The following is a 15,924-nucleotide window of genomic DNA, read 5'->3' on the forward strand; positions in this document are numbered from 1 at the left end:
CGGTTGATGTCTTGAGATGACGGGCTTGGTTAGTATGTATGGACGGGTGACGTTTGGAGATGACGGGCTTGGTTAGTAGGTATGGACGGTTGATGTCTTGAGATGACGGGCTTGGTTAGTAGGTATGGACGGGTGACGTTTGGAGATGACGGGCTTGTTTAGTAGGTATAGACGGGTGATGTCTGGAGATGACGGGCTTGGTTAGTAGGTATGGACGGGTGATTACCATTGTGCAGACTTGGGTGTTTTCAATGTATTGTGGGAGACCTAAGATGGTTATTTCGAGGTATTGAAGTTTTTCTATTCCACATTAGAGCCTTCTTTATCTTCCAGATCATTAAAGATCGCCTCTCAGATCTCCTTAGACTACTGGTGGACGAGGAACATGACTCTCCGTAAAGAGCTTGAGGTGAGTACAACATGGTGGAGTTTGGTGATCACTGTCCATATCTACATGGGGTCATAGTCCCTCACACATACTGACGATCATTGGATGATGGCTGAGGGTGTCATTGTTGTTTTGTCCATTCTGGGGTAGAACAGTCCTCTACATGAAGCCATCATCTCTCAGTGTCACCAGCGGACGGCAGACAGATTAGTGGATGGAGCTATAATGAATGGGGGTCTCTATATCAAGCTGGGACAAGGTCTGTGCACCTTCAACCACCTGCTGCCGCCGGAGTATGTGAACACGCTGCGTGTCCTGGAGGACCAGGCGCTGCCACGGAGGACAAATGAGGTGAGAACATGTATATGTATCACACACAGCACAATTTAGACCCAGTATCCGCATTAGTCATAAAGTATCCACCCCCTGGCCGGCAGCATGAGCCTGCTCCTAGTCTCTTCTTTCAGTCTATCCGCCAGGTCACATGGGTGCAGTGAGTGATGTCATCGGGTTCTGATCATGACTTCTCGGGGCTGGCGCTTCCTGGCGGGGGCTGTCTCTTCCTGGGTTATGTTTATTATTCCTGCAGGTGAATGAGATCCTCCTGGAAGACTTTGGACAACCAGCAGAGCGTCTCTTCTTGCGATTTAACCACCAGCCGGTAGCCGCAGCCAGCCTGGCGCAGGTTCACAGAGCGACGTTACATGATGGCACTGAGGTGGCCGTGAAGGTGAGACGTCCTGTGTGGTGGGTGTCCTCTGACGTGGGGTGCAGCGACCCTGACTGTCAGGGGGATATTTTACCACATAGTCCATCACGCTTCTCTCTCTAGGTCCAGTACATCAATCTCCGGAACAGATTTGATGGAGATATCAAAACCCTAGAGTGGCTCCTCCGCCTCATCGAGTTCATGCACCCCAAGTTTGGCTTCAGCTGGGTACTAAAGGTGGGTTGGGAGCTTCGGAGTCCAGCAGAACTGCGTATAACACTGCAGATAATCCCTTTACCCCCTCCCATACAGGACCTGAAGCACACGCTCTCCCAGGAGCTGGACTTTGAGAACGAGGGGCAGAACGCTGAGCGATGTGCACGGGACCTCCAAAAACTACCCTATGTGCTGATCCCCCGAGTGCACTGGGATTACACCAGCAAGGTAAGGAGAGCCTCACATTACCCCCCCCCCCCCACACCCATCATTATATTACCCAGGGTGCCCTGGGATTACACCAGCAAGGTAAGGAGAGCCCCACATTACACCCCTCACCCATCATTATATTACCCAGGGTGCCCTGGCATGAAACCAGCAAGGTAAGGAGCGCCCCACATTACACCTCCCCACACCTCCCACCCATCATTATATTACCCAGAGTGCCCTGGCATGACACCAGCGAGGTGTCCCATAGTGATGGCTAGTCCCCTCCGCCCTAGAAATATAGGTTTATGTGATTAAGATGAAGCCCCCTCCTCCCCATTGTTCTTGCTCTCTGTGGCCTGAGGTGTCCTGTGTGTCTGCAGGTGGAGCGGCCCGCCGAGATCTGTATGAACTTTAATTTTTAATCTTGTGCTTGTTGTTCCAGCGGGTCCTGACGGCCGACTACTGCGAGGGCTGCAAGATCAGTAGCGTGGAGGGGATCAGGACGCAGGGGCTGGAGCTGAAGGATGTGAGTACGCGCTGCGCTATGTGGGGGCCTTGGGGGGGACGGGACCTGAGGCCGTCATCAGACCCAACTTATGTGTCTATGGAGATGACGGCACAGAGGACATTCCTATCTAGAACGACGTCAAGGCGATCTCGGTTTTCAGGGTTACGTGTTATTTATTCGTCTCATGATCCAGGGTCATGTGACTCCCATCATGCAAGTGGTGACGCTGACCGGGTGCAGGACGCACATCCCAGGGTTCTGCTGTTATTTTTCGGTTCATCGCCTGTTACCCAGGGGAATGATGATGATGGATGATCTGTCACACATTATTACGTAGATCCCTTGGTGAGGGGGTGTACTTACTATGGTTCTTTTTCCTGACTGATAATAGAATGAGCAGTTCCCATTAGTTTTCCTCCCCCCGCACCATGCTGAAATCTCGCACGTGCTCAGTACAAGCGGCAGTCTTCCTGTTCTGCAGTGAGAGTTTGTCTTCCAGCAGCGGTTTTAGTGTAGAATTACAGCTTCTAACTCCATCTGCAGCTTTCTTTTATTGCAGAGCCAGGGACACTGCAGCTTGTATGGAGCATGTGTGAGATTTCATCATGATGCGGGGGAGGAGGGACATTGATCGGAGCCTGTCTGCTCTAGATGGAAGGATTTTTTTTACATTTAATTTTCAGTATAACAAAAAGAAAAGAATGACCTGTACACTCCATAATCCATTCCAATAGCATCAATGCCAGACATTATCATCCAGTTAACGTACAATCATGATGGATTATAGTCCAAGTACATCAGAAATATCAAACTAAGACATAACCACATTTTTCAGGTGTAAAAAAATAAATCTAGAGAAAACCAACTTATTACCTGTTTTAAAGACCTGTAAATCCTGCACCAGAGACAGAGCGTGCCCACCCCCCATGCAGAAACCGCAGCACCTTCCCACAAGATAACAGGGGGTTACATATAGACCCCATGAAAAAGTATACAGGACTATCCAAATATACAGAAATTCAAAGTAGAGGATGAAAAGTGAACCTGTAACCTCAATAGTCCCACCCGAAGACACCAGGACTTATGTTACGGGGGGGGGGGGGGGGGGGGGGGGGGGGAGTTCCGGACGATCTGTATTCAGACCATAAAGCCCAATGCACTCGATATCTGTTGCATGTATTCAGGCATACAGCTATAGGTGGAAGGATTTTGAGGTTACATCATACAGGAAACCGTTGAAAATCCATGTAGGAATGGCTATATGATCCTTTCTCAATGTAAGTACACCTGCTTCATCAGGTCTAGGAAATGTATTGAATAATGTGTGCAGATTGTATTGTGATTCTCTTTGTTATGATGTGATTTCTTGAGCCTCCTGTCATACTGACCCCCTGTTGTCACCCTGGTGTGTACCCCATACGTTCCCTCACAGGGTTGGTTCCTGTTGATTTTCCCACTTATTCCAGGTTATCATTATGGTCTCCCGTTGGCGCCCGGGTTCCAGGTTACTGGTCCCTCTCGTGTCCCCATAATTCCTGCCACAGATCTGAGGCTGAATCTTTAGTGCTGTCCGCTGTGGCTTCTCACCTGCTTATAAAGTCTGTGCGGACCTCAGGACCACCATGCCGCTGGTAGCCTGCATAGAACGTACGCCCCCTGCTGGACAGGGCAGGACTCTGGTCATAGATCTCATCCTTATTGAGGTGGTGTATTTAGCAGTCATGGGACTGATCCATTCTCTTACATGAGGGGCACATAGTGATCTGGATGATTTTTAGGGTTCCCTGACTGGAGCACAAGGGGAAGCATCGGCTCCACATCGCTGCCCCGGGTTCTGCTCCTCCAGCTGCTGCAGGTGAATGGTTCCTCGTGGTCTCACGTCAGCCACCGTCTCCCCCGATATCTCTGCTGTGAACCTCGTCTGGTCTCTTGTCCCCTCCACTGTAGGGACTTTGATGTCCCGTCTCTGCCCGGTGTCTGTTTTATGTCTTATTGTTTTTTTCCAGGTGGCTGAGAAGGTGATAAAGGTTTTTGCGGAGCAGATCTTCTTCACAGGATTCATCCACGCCGACCCTCACCCCGGGAACGGTAATTTATCTTCTTCTAGGCGCCTGGTGACCGCGTTCCTAGTGGTCATTTGTGCTGGGCGCTCCGGGGGTCTGCCCACATACATAACCGCGTGCCCGCTCCTGTCTTTGCAGTGCTGGTGAATGTGGGTCAGGATGGGAAAGCTCGGCTGGTTCTGCTGGATCATGGACTCTATGAATATCTGAGTGAGAGGTAACGCGAGGTCCAGGTCCGTTGTCTCCGGTGTGTGTTGTACACTTGTGCATTGTGTTGTACACTTGTGTATTGTGTTGTACGCTTGTGTATTGTGTTGCACGCTTGTGTATTGTGTTGCACGCTTGTGTGGTGCGGTGCACGCTTGTGCGGTGCACGCTTGTGTGGTGCGGTGCACGCTTGTGTATTGTTATCCATGTGTTGTCTCCGGTGTGTTGTGCGCTTGTGTATTGTTATCCATGTGTTGTCTCCGGTGTGTTGTGCGCTTGTGTATTGTTATCCATGTGTTGTCTCCGGTGTGTTGTGCGCTTGTGTATTGTTATCCATGTGTTGTCTCTGGCAGGGATCGCACTTCGCTCTGTAAGCTGTGGAGGTCTATCGTACTGCGGGACAGGCAGGGGATGGAGCAATACTCGGCTCAGCTCGGGGTTAAAGGTCAGTGCATGTGAATGGAGCCGTTATTATTATTGGCTGGTGCCGCGGCGGGGACAGACTGCTAAGGGCCCATGTGCAGGGACAGTATATGGGCCCTCTGCTCTCCAATATCTCATCACACATCGTCCCCTTCCATCAGTAATTGTTAGCCATAAAATTCATCATCTCCGGCATTTACATGCAAACAAACAGAGAAGTGAAGGTTACTATAAGGTGACAGTGGGGCCCCTTACCATTGGGGCAGCTGCACAGGGGTCCAGAAGATGTGTCCGCCTCGGGGCTGGGGCAGATACTGGTGAGGTGACTGCAGAAAAGGTTCACTTTATAGAGGAGCAGCGCCCCCAACCTCATGGACTTCACTAATGGATGTCCTCTAGCCCACCAGGTCCGGAAATGAAGCCGCATCCCAAAACCTGCCACCTGCTTTACTGGTCCGGTGTGTGTAGGGGCTACAACTCTCAACAAGGCCTTGTGGCTTCTGCTCTTTTATCTTTCACTTGATTGGAATAGAAAAGCATAAAGGCAGTGATGGTCTGTGGCGGTCCATACATCTGTGACCCCCTCACCCCTCGCTGAAATCTGCGTCTGACCAGGCCTTGATTGGGAATGATAAACAAGTCTTCTTGTCTCCCCCTGAAGATTACTTCCTGTTTTGTGAAATCCTCCTGCAGCGCCCCCTGTCTCTGACCGGAACACTGGGCAACGCACTGACCCTGGCAGAGACGCAGTACATGCAGGAGATGGCCCAGGAGCACTTTGATGATATCATGCGAGTTCTTCGTGCGTTACCACGACCCATGCTGCTCGTCTTCAGGAACCTCAACACTGTCCGCGCTCTTAATATTGGACTGGGGGCCCCGGCTGACCGCTATGTTCTCATGGCCCACAGGTGAGGGTTACAGCTATGGTATATACTGCTGAAGGTCACACCAGGTGTCTGTAGAGGTCAGTCACTGGTCTGTATATGAGAGAATGGTGAAGGTTGTTGTGCTGTGTAGATTATATGGACGGGGCTGAAGGAATGACGGCTGCCTGGAGTCTGAGACCGGGCACAGTGGAGCAGGAGGAACGTAGGTCAGGTCATTGTATGAAGTAGATTATTACATATGTTGTGTGTGGACCCATCTTTCCCTCCACCAATAGTTCTTCCTCTTCGCTGTATTCTGGCCTTAGTGCGGTGCGAGCGTGGAGGCGTTTAGCCAAGCAGAATTCCTCTGGATTAATTCGATGGGTCTCTGTGATGTGGGAACATCTGAAGCTTGAGCTGGCTTTGAGGTGAGTTTAATACCAGGTAACAGTGCAGGGTGTTGTGATTGGGCTATTGATGTCACATGATCTTTACTTCTCCATAATAGCACACATTCTGTGACTTCATTGGGTGTGACAATATAGATCCACAAATAGTGGATCCCACAGGAGATAATCAGCCCGGGTATTACAGAACCTCAGGGGAGGAGCTGCTGCGGCTCTTCATCCCGGGTATTAGAGAACCTCAGGGGAGGAGCTGCCGCGGCTCTTCATCCCGGGTATTACAGAACCTCAGGAGGAGCTGCTGCGGCTCTTCAGCCCGTGTATTACAGAACCTCAGGGGAGGAGCTTCTGCAACGCTTCATCCTGTGTATTACAGAACCTCAGGGGAGGAGCTGCCGCGGCTCTTCATCCCGGGTATTACAGAACCTCAGGGGAGGAGCTGCCGTGGCTCTTTATCCTGGGTATTCCAGAACCTCAGGGGAGGAGCTGCCGCGGCTCTTCATCCCGGGTATTACAGAACCTCAGGGAGGAGCTGCCGCGGCTCTTCATCCCGGGTATTACAGAACCTCAGGGAGGAGCTGCTGCGGCTCTTCATCCCGTGTATTACAGAACCTCAGGGAGGAGCTGCTGCATGTTGGGATTATTGTTCTATAAAAACAACCTACAGAAGCAGCATGGGGGTAGATTTGACAGGTATTAGTCATGTTGTTCTGCTCTATGGGAGTGATCGGTGCTGCCGCCCGGCCTCTTCACCAGACACCAGATTATTGCTGTTTATTACTAGTGACTCCTTCAGATCCTCCGCCTTGTGTGTCCCTTTCATTGTGATCTCTGTATTTGCACAGGTGGGACAGCTTCATGCAGCGATTCACCTTCCTCATCATCCGTCTTTTGATTCACTTTGACTTTCTATCTGAGAATGAGCAGATTCGGCAGTTCCTGCAGTCGTAGATTTTTGGGACTGAGGCATCAAGGACTTTTGTGCAGTAGTGGACGGGAGGGCCGGTGCCTGAACAAGGAGCAGGGACTCATTTACCAAAACACCACAGACTCCAATACAACAAGTTCCTTCCAAGGAGCCCCAGAGCCGACGTCGTCCTATGTCACAGCACGAGGCTCAATGTGGTCTCTTCTGGATAGAACAATAAAGATGTTGCTGTATTTCATTATCATACAATTCTTATAATGGGGGGGGGGGGGGGTGGGGAATCTCAGGGTAGAGGCCATAGTAGGGGGGGTGCGCTGAGCTGCTGAGTTGCATGACTCCTGCCCGCTGAGATTTTACTTGTGGAAACTTTGATGTCTGCCCCTTTCGGCTCCTTGACATTTGCCGCTGTGATTGGTTCCATCAGTCAGAATGGAGCAGGAAAGCGTTCGTTTAAACGGCTATATTATCCCATCTTGGGAATTTCTGGTAATATATCCACGGTATAGATGGGACCTTTGGGACGCCACTGCTTGCTCTAGAACGGGGCCCCGTCCCCTCCATCCCACCTTCTGCTTCTGGGCTCTGGTTGCAATAACTACTATTCACCTCTAGGGGAGTTCCAGAAACAGCGTAGCAAAATTTGCTCAGTGGTCTCCACAAAACATGGACGCCTCGTAACGCAGTGACGAGCCCAGACCATAGGGGGGTGAGGTCGTAGAGATGGAAATAGTCTGTTCAGCAGGCCAGAGCCGGAAATAAAATTTGTCCAAAGTTTTATGCGAATGCCAACGGATGTCTGAGGAAGGGCGGATCAGCTGAACCCGCGTGGCATGACCTGCCAGTTATGGCCAAGCAGTCACCACGTTGCGGAGGCACTGCCTTTATTTTTTTTTGTCCCTGATCTGCCAGTTCAGTCCCGCATGTTGATGATCAGATCAATCGTATGTCAGATCAGTTGCCGCCTCTTAGGCTGCGTGCGTTACTTAGGGAAGGTGAGAATCCATGGTTTTCTGCAAGTAATTCATATTCTAAAACGGCAGCCTCCACTCTGCTGCATTTTAGAAGTGTAAAGCTCCGTGAGTATATACCGTATACTGTTGCCACCAGGAGGCTTGACACGTGTCTGGTGCTGACACACGACCGGGGGTCCCCAGGACTCTGAACACTTCATTTTAGGTTTTTGTATACCCCTAACTTTATTTTAATTCTTTCTTATACCCGACACCCTTTTCTGCTGGTGGGGTGTGTGCGGGCAGGGGGTGTGTGCGGGCAGGGGGCGGGCGGGCACTGGTCTTCCTCTCATACAAGAGCGCTACACCGTGCTTATCACTCATCTCATGGGGAATCAGTATCTCTCCTTTGATTGGCTGCACATGAGAGGACATTGTTCTGCGGTTCTTCTGTCCGTCTCCCAGTCATCTAAGAACGCGTTCTCTCCGGCACCCGGGTTCTGTTTGCGCCTTGCGGACTTCTATTTCTGTAACCGCTTCCTTTTAGAGGTCGGATTCCTTGTTTTCAATAGTTTTTTTATTGAACAGTTTTGTAAAATACCAATAATACAGACTTGCAGAGTCTCAGCAATTGAATAACAACAATACAATCAAAAAGAGTATTCGAGCAACATGTCCCGTGTTCAAACCCACATTACATGACTGACATGATGTCGAAACTCCTGCAAAATATAGAGCATATAAATGTAATCGTAGTAAACATCGGCAACTATCATTGACATCACGTTGCTTTATAGAGGACAATTATATGACCTCTATGGAAAAGAAAACACACAATAACAAAAAGGGGGGAGGGGAGGTACAGGAAAGCAGGGGGTTGTATCCATCTCTATGTGTCACAAAAGTGCACGATTCCTCCAGGGGACCCAAATGGCATCAAATTTGTCTAACGTACCAGATCGGATTCCTTGTTTATCCTCACGAAGGATCCGAGCAAGTGGAGGGGAGCACCCAAACATATCTGCTGGAAGAGAGGGCACCCGTATTGTGTTTGGGTGCTCCCCTACCCAGGAGAACCCCTTTTAACTATTTTTGGGACGTGTCTCCAGTGGCATAAGCCACATTTAGGGAAAAGTTTTAATTTGTACTTTGCACCATCCGCAGCGCAATCATTTATGGAAGAGACCTGTGAGGTGAAGATGATCACTACACCCTTAATAAAAGCCTTGAGGGGTGCAGTCTCCAAAATGGGGTCACTTCTCAGGGGTTTCTTCTATTATTTCACATCAGAGCTTTTTCAATTGTGAACCGATACTTTGTAAATCACCAAATTAGGCCTCCACTCCGCATGGTACTCTCTCTCCCTCCTGAGCCCTGTCATATGTCCAGGCAAAAGATTAGGGCCACATGTGGGGTGATTCTAAAACCGAGAACACCGCATAATAATGAGAGCGGTCTTGTTATGGTGGCACAAACCGGGCACCACATATTGGCATATCTATGGAAAGAAAACAATCACTCTGCAACATCGAGTGCATAATAATTTCTACAAAACACCGGGGTTAATATGCTCACTACCCCCCTAGGTCAATACGTTGAGGGGTGTGGTTTTCAAAATGGGGTCACTTCTGGGGGGTTTCCACTGTTTTGGTCCCATGGGGACTTTACAAACACGACATAGCACCCAGAAACCAATCCAGCAAAATCTGTACTCCAAAATCCAAATGGCGCTCCTTTCACTTCTGAGCCCCGCCGTGTGCCCAAACAGTCATTTATGACCACATATGGGGTATTGCCGTACTCGGGAGAAATTGCTTTACAAATGTCGGGGGTTCTTTTTAGCCTTTATTTGTTGAGAAAATGAAAAATTTTGAGCTTAAGCTACGACTTACTGATGAAAAAAGGATTGTTTTTATTTTCACTGCCCAATTCTAATAAAATCTATGAATCCCCTGTGGGATGAAAATGCTTACTATACTCCTAGATGGATTCCTCAAGGGGTGTAGTTTTCTAAATGGAGTCACTTTTTGGCGTTTTCTCTGTTTTGGTTCTTAAGGGACTTTATAATTGTGACATGGCCTCCGCAAACCATTCCTGCTACATGTGATCTCCAAAAGCAAATGCTGCTCCTTCCCTTCTGAGCCCCACCATGTGTGTCCAGACAGCTGTTTATTACCACGTGGGGTATTGCTTTACTCGGGAGAAATTGCTTTACAAATGTAGTGCAGCTTTTCCTCCTTTAGGGCATGCCCCCACGTGGCGGTTTTCCTCCGCAGCTGTCCGCATCAATGCCCCACAGAATCTGCGTTGCAGATTCTGCGGCGGATCTGCCCAAAATGTGCAGTAAATTGATGCGGACTAGCTGCTGCGGACTGCGGGAAAAGTGCTTCCCTTCTCTGTATCAGTGCAGGATAGAGAGAAGGGACAGCACTTTCCCTAGTGAAAGTAAACAAATTTCATACTTAGCGGCCGTTGTCTTGGTAACGCGTCCCTCTTTCGGCATCCAGCCCGACCTCCCTGGATGACGCGGCAGTCCATGTGACCGCTGCAGCCTGTTATTAGCCTGTGATTGGCTGCAGCCGTCACTTAGACTGAAACGTCATCCTGGGAAGCCGGACTGGAGACAGAAGCAGGGAGTTCTCGGTAAGTATGAACTTCTATTTTTTTGACAGGTTGCTGTATATTGGGATCGGTAGTCACTGTCCCGGGTGCAGAAACAGTTACTGCCGATCGCTTAACTCTTTCAGCACCCTGGACAGTGACTATTTACAGACGTCTCCTAGCAACGCTCCCGTCATTACGGGAGCCCCATTGACTTCCTCAGTCTGGCTGTAGACCTAGAAATACATAGGTCCAGCCAGAATGAAGAAATGTCATGTCTAAAAAGCAAGACGCATCCGCAGCACACATAACATGTGCATGACAGCTGCGGACTTCAATGGAGATTCTAATTTCCGCAATGAAGTCAATGGAGAACTTCCGCAATGAGTCCGCAACATCCATTGTATGCTGCGGACACCAAATTCCGCACCGCAGCCTATGCTCCGCAGCGGAATTTTCAGCCACGTCTAAATGAAGCCTACTAAAAAGAAGTGGAAGGCAATGGAGAAACGGCTCCGCTGCGGATTAACGCTGCAGAGTGTCCGCAGCGGAATTCAAGAGCAATTCCGCCACGTGGGGCTTTGCACTTAGTCCTTGTGAAAATGAGAAAAAAAATTAGCTAAACCAACAGTTTCTTTGAAAGAATGTAGATTTTCATTTTCACGGCCTTCTTCCAATAATTTCTGCAATAAATCTGTGCGGTCAAAATGCTCACTATACCCCTAGATAATTTCCTCAAGGGGTGTAGTTTCCAAAATGGGGTCACTTTTGGGGGATTTCCACTGTTTTGGCCCCACAAGACGTCTTCAAACCTGAGATGGGGCCTAAAATATATTCTAATAAAAAGGAGGCCCCAAAATCCTCTGGGTGCTCCTCTGCTTCTGAGGCCGGAGCTTCAGTCCATTATCCAACATGTGGCCCTAGTGCCGTATTTCTAAAAACTGCAGGATCCGGGTAATAAATATGGAGTTGTGTTTCTCTGGTACAACTTTCTGTGTTACAAAAAAAATAAATTCAAAATGAATTTCTGCAAAAAAAAAAAAATATTAAAAATTTGTAAATTTCACCTTTATTTTGCTTTAATTCCTGTGAAACGTCTAAAGGGTTAAGAAACTTTCTGAATGCTGTTCTGAATAGTTTGAGGGGTGAAGTTTTTAAAAATGTGTTGACTTATTGGGGGTTTCTAATATATAAGGCCCTAAAAGCCGCTTCACAACTGAACTGCCCCCCTGTAATAACGGCCTTTTTCTTGTAAATGTGAGAAATTGCTGCTAAAGTTCTGAGCCTTGTGAGGTCCTAGAAAAATAAAAGGATGTTCAAAAAACCGATGCCCATGTAAAGTGGACATGTGGGGGATGTTAATCAGCGACTATTTTGTGTGGTAGAACTGCCGGTCTTACAAGCACATACATTTACATTTAGGAAAATGCTAATTTTTGCAATTTTTTGCTAAATTTTGGTGTTTTTCACAATTTAAATACTGAATCTATCGAGCAGATTTTGGCAGTAACATAAAGTGCAATGTGTCACGAGAAAATCTCCGGCATGCTTTTACCTATCCAAGTGATTCTAAGTTTTTACCGCATAAAGTCACACGTCCGATTTGAAAAATTAGTCTCTGTCACGAAGGTCAAAAGTGGCCAAGGAGGGAAGGGGTTAAACTGCTGTCCCTCAGATTTTTCGGGGAATTACAAAAAGAGGGAAGAATAATTTCTTGGTCTAGATGAAGCAGAGACCACTTTAGGAAGAAACCCCGGTAAGGTTTTTAAGACGACCCTGTCTTCTAATAGTAGAGTATATGGAGGAAAGGCAGACCCGGCCTGAATCTCACTCTACGGGCCGATGTAATGGCGAACAGGAACGTCATCTTGAGTGTTAGTGTCTTTATGGCTATAGAGTCTAGTGCAGGGATCTCAAGCACGCGGCCCGTGGGGCTTTCATCTGCGGCCCGCGGGACACAGAGCCGCTAGTACAGGCTCTGCTCCGGGACTCTGTGGAATTCCCTGACATCGCTGTCCACATATGAACAGCGATGTCTGGGGCTTCCCTAGAGCCGGAGTCCCGAGCAGAGCACTGGTGTCGGCTCTGCTCCAGGACTCTGTGGAATTCCCTGACATCGCTGCCCATATATAGACAGTGTGTCAGGGTCTTCCCCAGAGCGGAGTCCCGGGCAGAGCGCTAGTATAGGCTCTGCTCCGGGACGCTGTGGAATTCCCTGACATATCTGCCCATATATGAACAGTGTGTCAGGGTCTTCCCCAGAGCGGAGTCCCGGGCAGAGCGCTATTATCGGCTCTGCTCCGGGACGCCTCTGACATCGCTGTCCATACATCGGCAATGATGTCAGGGGCTTCCCCAGAGCAGGAGTCCCAGTGATGCCAGGAGCACAGCTGGAGTCCCAGGAAGAGCCTACTAGCGCTCTGCCTGGGACTCCAGCTCTGGGGTTGCCCCTGACATCTCTGTCCATATATGGACAGTGATGTCAGGAGCAGAGCTGGAATCCCAGGCAGAGTGCCAGAAGCGGCTCTGCTCCGAGACTCCAGCTCTGGGCAAGCACCTGACATCACTGTGGCAGATTGTACAGAGGGCACTGTGGCAGAATGTACAGAGGGCACTGTGGCAGAATGTACAGAGGGCACTGTGGCAGAATGTACAGAGGGCACTGTGGCAGAATGTACAGAGGGCACTGTGGCAGAATGTACAGAGGGCACTGTGGCATTATCTACAAGTGGGTGTGTGGCAGTATCTGAAGAGGACACTGGCATTATCTAGGGGTGTGTTGCATTATCTACAGAGGGCACTGCGGCAGCCTCCACAGAGGGCACTGTGACATTATCTACAAGTGGGTGTGTGGCAGTATCTGAAGAGGACACTGCCATTATCTAGGGGTGTGTTGCATTATCTACAGAGGGCACTGCGGCAGCATCCACAGAGGGCACTGCGGCAGCATCTAAAAAGGGGCTGCCCAATCTTGACGTGTGCTAACAGCCACCGGACTACATTTAGCGACACTTAAACTGGAAAGCTGGATTGTTGAAATAAGCACGTGGAGAATTATCTCAAATTTTAAACCTAGCGATATTATTATAGTAATGTAGTGTTATTATTATAGTATTATTATTATTATTGTAGTTCAAATAACTAATTGATTAACAATAATTTTGTATTGTATCAAATTTGAAAGTAATGCGGCCCGTCAGCTTCCCATTTTTTCTATATGCGGCCCACTTACCCGGCCGAGTTTGAGACCCCTGGTCTAGTGGTTCGAATGGTGGATTTGTCATGTCCTGGAGAACAATATTTAAAGTCCCAAAGATGAACGGAGGATCTAATCTGGGGCTTAAGTCTAGAGGAGGTCATCAGGAATCTCCTAACCCAAGGGTGTTCCGCCAATCTGAGATCAAAGCAGGAACGTAGTGCAGATATCTGAACCTTTAAGGTGCTTATTTAATAATGCCTGGAGAAAATCTAATATTAAAGGGATATCTGGTTTGGTTAGAGGATTTATGTTCACCCCTGTAAAATGTGTAGATGCTTTCTAGGCCCTTAGATATATTTCAGAGGTAACCGGTTTCCTGCTGGCTAGCAGAGTAGAAATGACCGACTCGGAGAACCCGCTCTGTCGGAGGATTACCCTTTCAGTCTCCAGGCTGTCAGGTGAAGGTTTTGTATTTTGGGGTGGATGACTGGGCCCTGGTATAGGAGATCTGGTATGGTCGGGAGAATCCAAGGTAGGACATTTTCCTTAAACATGTGAACCATGGTCTCTTTGGCCAGAAGGGGGCGATCAGGATTATTGAAGCTTTGTCTTCCCTGATTTTTCTGATCACCCTTGGGAGAAGACATAGGGGGGGGGGGGGGGGGGGGGTGTATAACCCCTCTCTCGACTCCAACACTGGGAGAACACATCCATTGCTGTTGGGTGTTCTGATGGGTCCAGGGAGAAGAGTCTCTTGACCTTCCTGTTTCCTCTGGACGCAAACCGGTCTATTGAGGGAACCCCCCCCCCCCCCCATCTGTAAACAATCTTCTGAAATATCTTTGTATTCAGAGACCATTCTGACTGGCGTAACCTTTCTCGGCTTAGGAAATCTGTTACCTGGTTGTCCCTTCCCTTCAGGTGGACGGCGGAGAGGGTCAACAGATGGTGCTCTGCCAGAGAAAATATCTGGGAAGATAAATCCATCAGTGGAACCGATCTCGTCCACCGATGATTTAAATAAAAGCCACTGTCGTCGTGTTGTCCGAATAGATCTTTAAGTTCTGACCTGAAATTGCTGCTATAATATTTCATAGCTTGAAAAACTGCTGCCAGTTCTTTGAAGTTGAAGGTCCTCTATGCGGCCTGGTGATCCAACTGACCCTGAAGAAAAGAGGAATCGTAATGAGCTCCCCATCCAGGGACTCGCATCCGTAGTTCTATTGAGCATTGGGGTTGTTATCTATGGGATGCCCCGCCTGAGGTTTTCCCTGTTCAACCACCATCTGAGAGAGCGCCTGGCTGCTGAGATGTGGAGGGATTGATCTAGGGAGAGACTGCTCCTGTCCCACTGATTTAGAATGTCCCATTGTAGAGCCCTGGATCTGAAGTGAGCCCATAACACCGCCGGGAGCCCTGGATCTGAAGTGTGCACATAATACCCCTGGGAGCCCTGGATCTGAAGTGAGCCCATAATACCGCCGGGAGCCCTGGATCTGAAGTGAGCCCATAATACCGCTGGGAACCCTGGATCTGAAGTGAGCCCATAATACCGCCGGGAGCCCTGGATCTGAAGTGAGCCCATAATACCCCTGGGAGCCCTGGATCTGAAGTGAGCCCATAATACTTCTGGGATGCATGACGTCATGAGGCCCAGAACCGTCATGGCTTTCCTGAAAGGGGTCATATGGCCTAAATAGAGCTCTGAGACCATCTATCAGGGGACTGATCTTGCCTTCTGGAAGAAAGGACATCTGCGTGGAGGAATCTAGCAGAATCCCTAGAAAGACGCATCTGGTTGATGGGATTAAATTAGATATTTTTTTTAGATTGATCTTCCATCCTAAATTCGTTAGGATAGAGCAAATTATTTCTATTCATTGTATCAGGGTCTGAGATGTTTCTGCCACGATTAGGTAGGGAGTCAGGAGGATGTCCCTGGTGTATGAGGTCATTTCCGCTATTATCTTTGCGAACATTCTTGGGGCTTGTGAAACGCGAAAGGGGAGAACTCTGTGCTGGAGGTGGCACAAGGATTTGTTGGGGGTCACTGCCACCCTTAGATATTTCTGGTGAGGACTTCATATTGGCACGTGATGATCTGCGTCCTCCAGGTCTAGCGACGCCATCAGTCCCTGGAGAGGAGATTCATGGTAGAAGGAACGCGCTCCACGTGACATTTGTGTGTCAAATCCTTTAGATTTATTATGACCCTGTATTTCCCTTCCGGTTTCTCCACCAGGAAGAGA

General features: G+C 48.8%; 1 protein-coding gene across 2 annotated transcripts; it reads left to right on the plus strand.

Moving 5' to 3' along the window:
• Positions 1-331: 331 nt before the first annotated feature.
• Positions 332-7,164, plus strand: ADCK5 (aarF domain containing kinase 5). Of its 2 annotated transcripts, none has more exons than XM_075849433.1 (12): positions 332-409; positions 544-739; positions 978-1,118; positions 1,221-1,334; positions 1,410-1,541; positions 1,966-2,049; positions 4,038-4,119; positions 4,233-4,311; positions 4,655-4,746; positions 5,386-5,635; positions 5,920-6,021; positions 6,843-7,164. In XM_075849433.1, the coding sequence occupies exons 2-12, from the start codon at positions 614-616 to the stop codon at positions 6,946-6,948; spliced, it is 1,308 nt and encodes a 435-aa protein (XP_075705548.1). In that variant the 5' UTR covers positions 332-409; positions 544-613; the 3' UTR covers positions 6,949-7,164. The 2 variants fall into 2 exon arrangements, with proteins under 2 accessions (XP_075705548.1, XP_075705547.1); XM_075849432.1 differs by having other exon boundaries at positions 337-409; positions 539-739.
• The last annotated feature ends 8,760 nt before the right edge of the window (positions 7,165-15,924 follow it).

This window comes from Rhinoderma darwinii, unplaced genomic scaffold (assembly GCF_050947455.1).
Source record: "Rhinoderma darwinii isolate aRhiDar2 unplaced genomic scaffold, aRhiDar2.hap1 Scaffold_819, whole genome shotgun sequence".
In the NCBI taxonomy this organism is placed as follows: domain Eukaryota; kingdom Metazoa; phylum Chordata; class Amphibia; order Anura; family Rhinodermatidae; genus Rhinoderma; species Rhinoderma darwinii.

Coding starts and splice junctions, on each gene's coding strand:
- ADCK5 (XM_075849432.1), top strand. CDS start 386: ATGACTCTCCGTAAAGAGCTTGAG. Junction 1,119..1,220: donor GCACTGAGGTGGCCGTGAAG/GTGAGACGTCCT, acceptor TTCTCTCTCTAG/GTCCAGTACATCAATCTCCG. Junction 4,312..4,654: donor TATGAATATCTGAGTGAGAG/GTAACGCGAGGT, acceptor TGTCTCTGGCAG/GGATCGCACTTCGCTCTGTA.